Genomic DNA, 1179 nt, shown 5'->3' on the forward strand with positions numbered 1-1179 from the left:
GGAATGGGGCATTTTGATCTTTTGCCTAACGTCTGGGGCATTTTCACAACCTTGTAGTCTAAATTGGGACATTTTACCACTTAACCCTAAAATCTCTCTTCTGATCAAAATAAAGAAGAAAAAACACAGGGATCGTATTTTGTGGGATTAATGTGTGAATGGGCGGTTTATTGGTGTTTTTTTTTAAACGGTCTGTACAGAACTTTTGTCTGGAGAAACATCGAATATATTGAGAATGCAACATTCATCTTATTTGTAACTTATACAAGATACACGTAATGAAACGACCTTACTTTATTTATAACTTATTAGAAGTTCAGGAATCACGTAGTGATATAGCTATCATTACGATACATTACTTGTAAGGCCCATCCTTGAAACACATACATAATGTCTGTCTCATAGTAGAGACAAGACATCCACAATTTAAATCTACTTAACACTGGATGTTAATACTTCTCCATCCAACGCCGCTGCACTGACGGGCATTGCCGTTGAGAGTAGCAACGCTCCCTCCCAGACAATTGCCTGTGTTATATAGCCTAGCAGTTTGCCCAGTGTAAGAAAATGAATAACCACCCATATATAAAAGGTTTGAGCATCCACAGTTACTGTATGTTCGAGTTTCACCGCCGCAACCTCCTAAACGGTATACAGTTATCGAACTTGCATTTGCCAATTCACTTACTACAGCCATGAGAACGAAAGCCATCAATAATATGGAGAGTGAGTTCTTACTGGATGCCATTGCTAAGTGAAGGAGCAAAATGAGATTTTTTTTTTTCTTTTTCTTAGTTTTTTAGGTTTCTTGAAACTGTGTGTTTTCTTCTTAAGTTGGATGCCCGTATTTATAGTAAAATGTCGAATGAACGGGCAAGAATAATGAGGGAACGTGCTTGGAAAAACTAGTGGATAGAAGAAAATATCGTGAACGAATATGCTTTTTTCATTCAACAATGTCGGCAAGAAACCCGTAGACAAAGTGCCCCAGCTTTAATGCAGTAGTTGTGATATTTTTATTTCGACTAGATTCACTGCTGAAATCCGACTTTAGATTTTAATTTCACGAGCATGCATCTCAAAACGTATTTCCTTTTGTCCCAGCTTGTCCCTTTCTGTTAAGAGTACAATGTATGCATGGTAAAACATTTTGCATGGATCACTGACTTATGAGTACTA

At 37.4% G+C, this 1179-nt stretch overlaps 1 protein-coding gene across 1 annotated transcript; it reads right to left on the minus strand.

Annotated features, from left to right (window-relative positions):
• Positions 1-436: 436 nt before the first annotated feature.
• LOC113337636 (antimicrobial peptide 1-like) lies at positions 437-748 on the minus strand. The gene has a single exon (XM_026583261.1). The coding sequence runs from the start codon at positions 746-748 to the stop codon at positions 437-439; it is 312 nt and encodes a 103-aa protein (XP_026439046.1).
• Between the last annotated feature and the right edge of the window lie 431 nt (positions 749-1179).

The sequence above is a fragment of the Papaver somniferum genome, unplaced genomic scaffold, assembly GCF_003573695.1.
Source record: "Papaver somniferum cultivar HN1 unplaced genomic scaffold, ASM357369v1 unplaced-scaffold_16492, whole genome shotgun sequence".
Lineage (NCBI taxonomy): Eukaryota > Viridiplantae > Streptophyta > Magnoliopsida > Ranunculales > Papaveraceae > Papaver > Papaver somniferum.

Coding starts and splice junctions, on each gene's coding strand:
- LOC113337636 (XM_026583261.1), bottom strand. CDS start 748: ATGGCATCCAGTAAGAACTCACTCTCCATATTATTGATGGCTTTCGTT.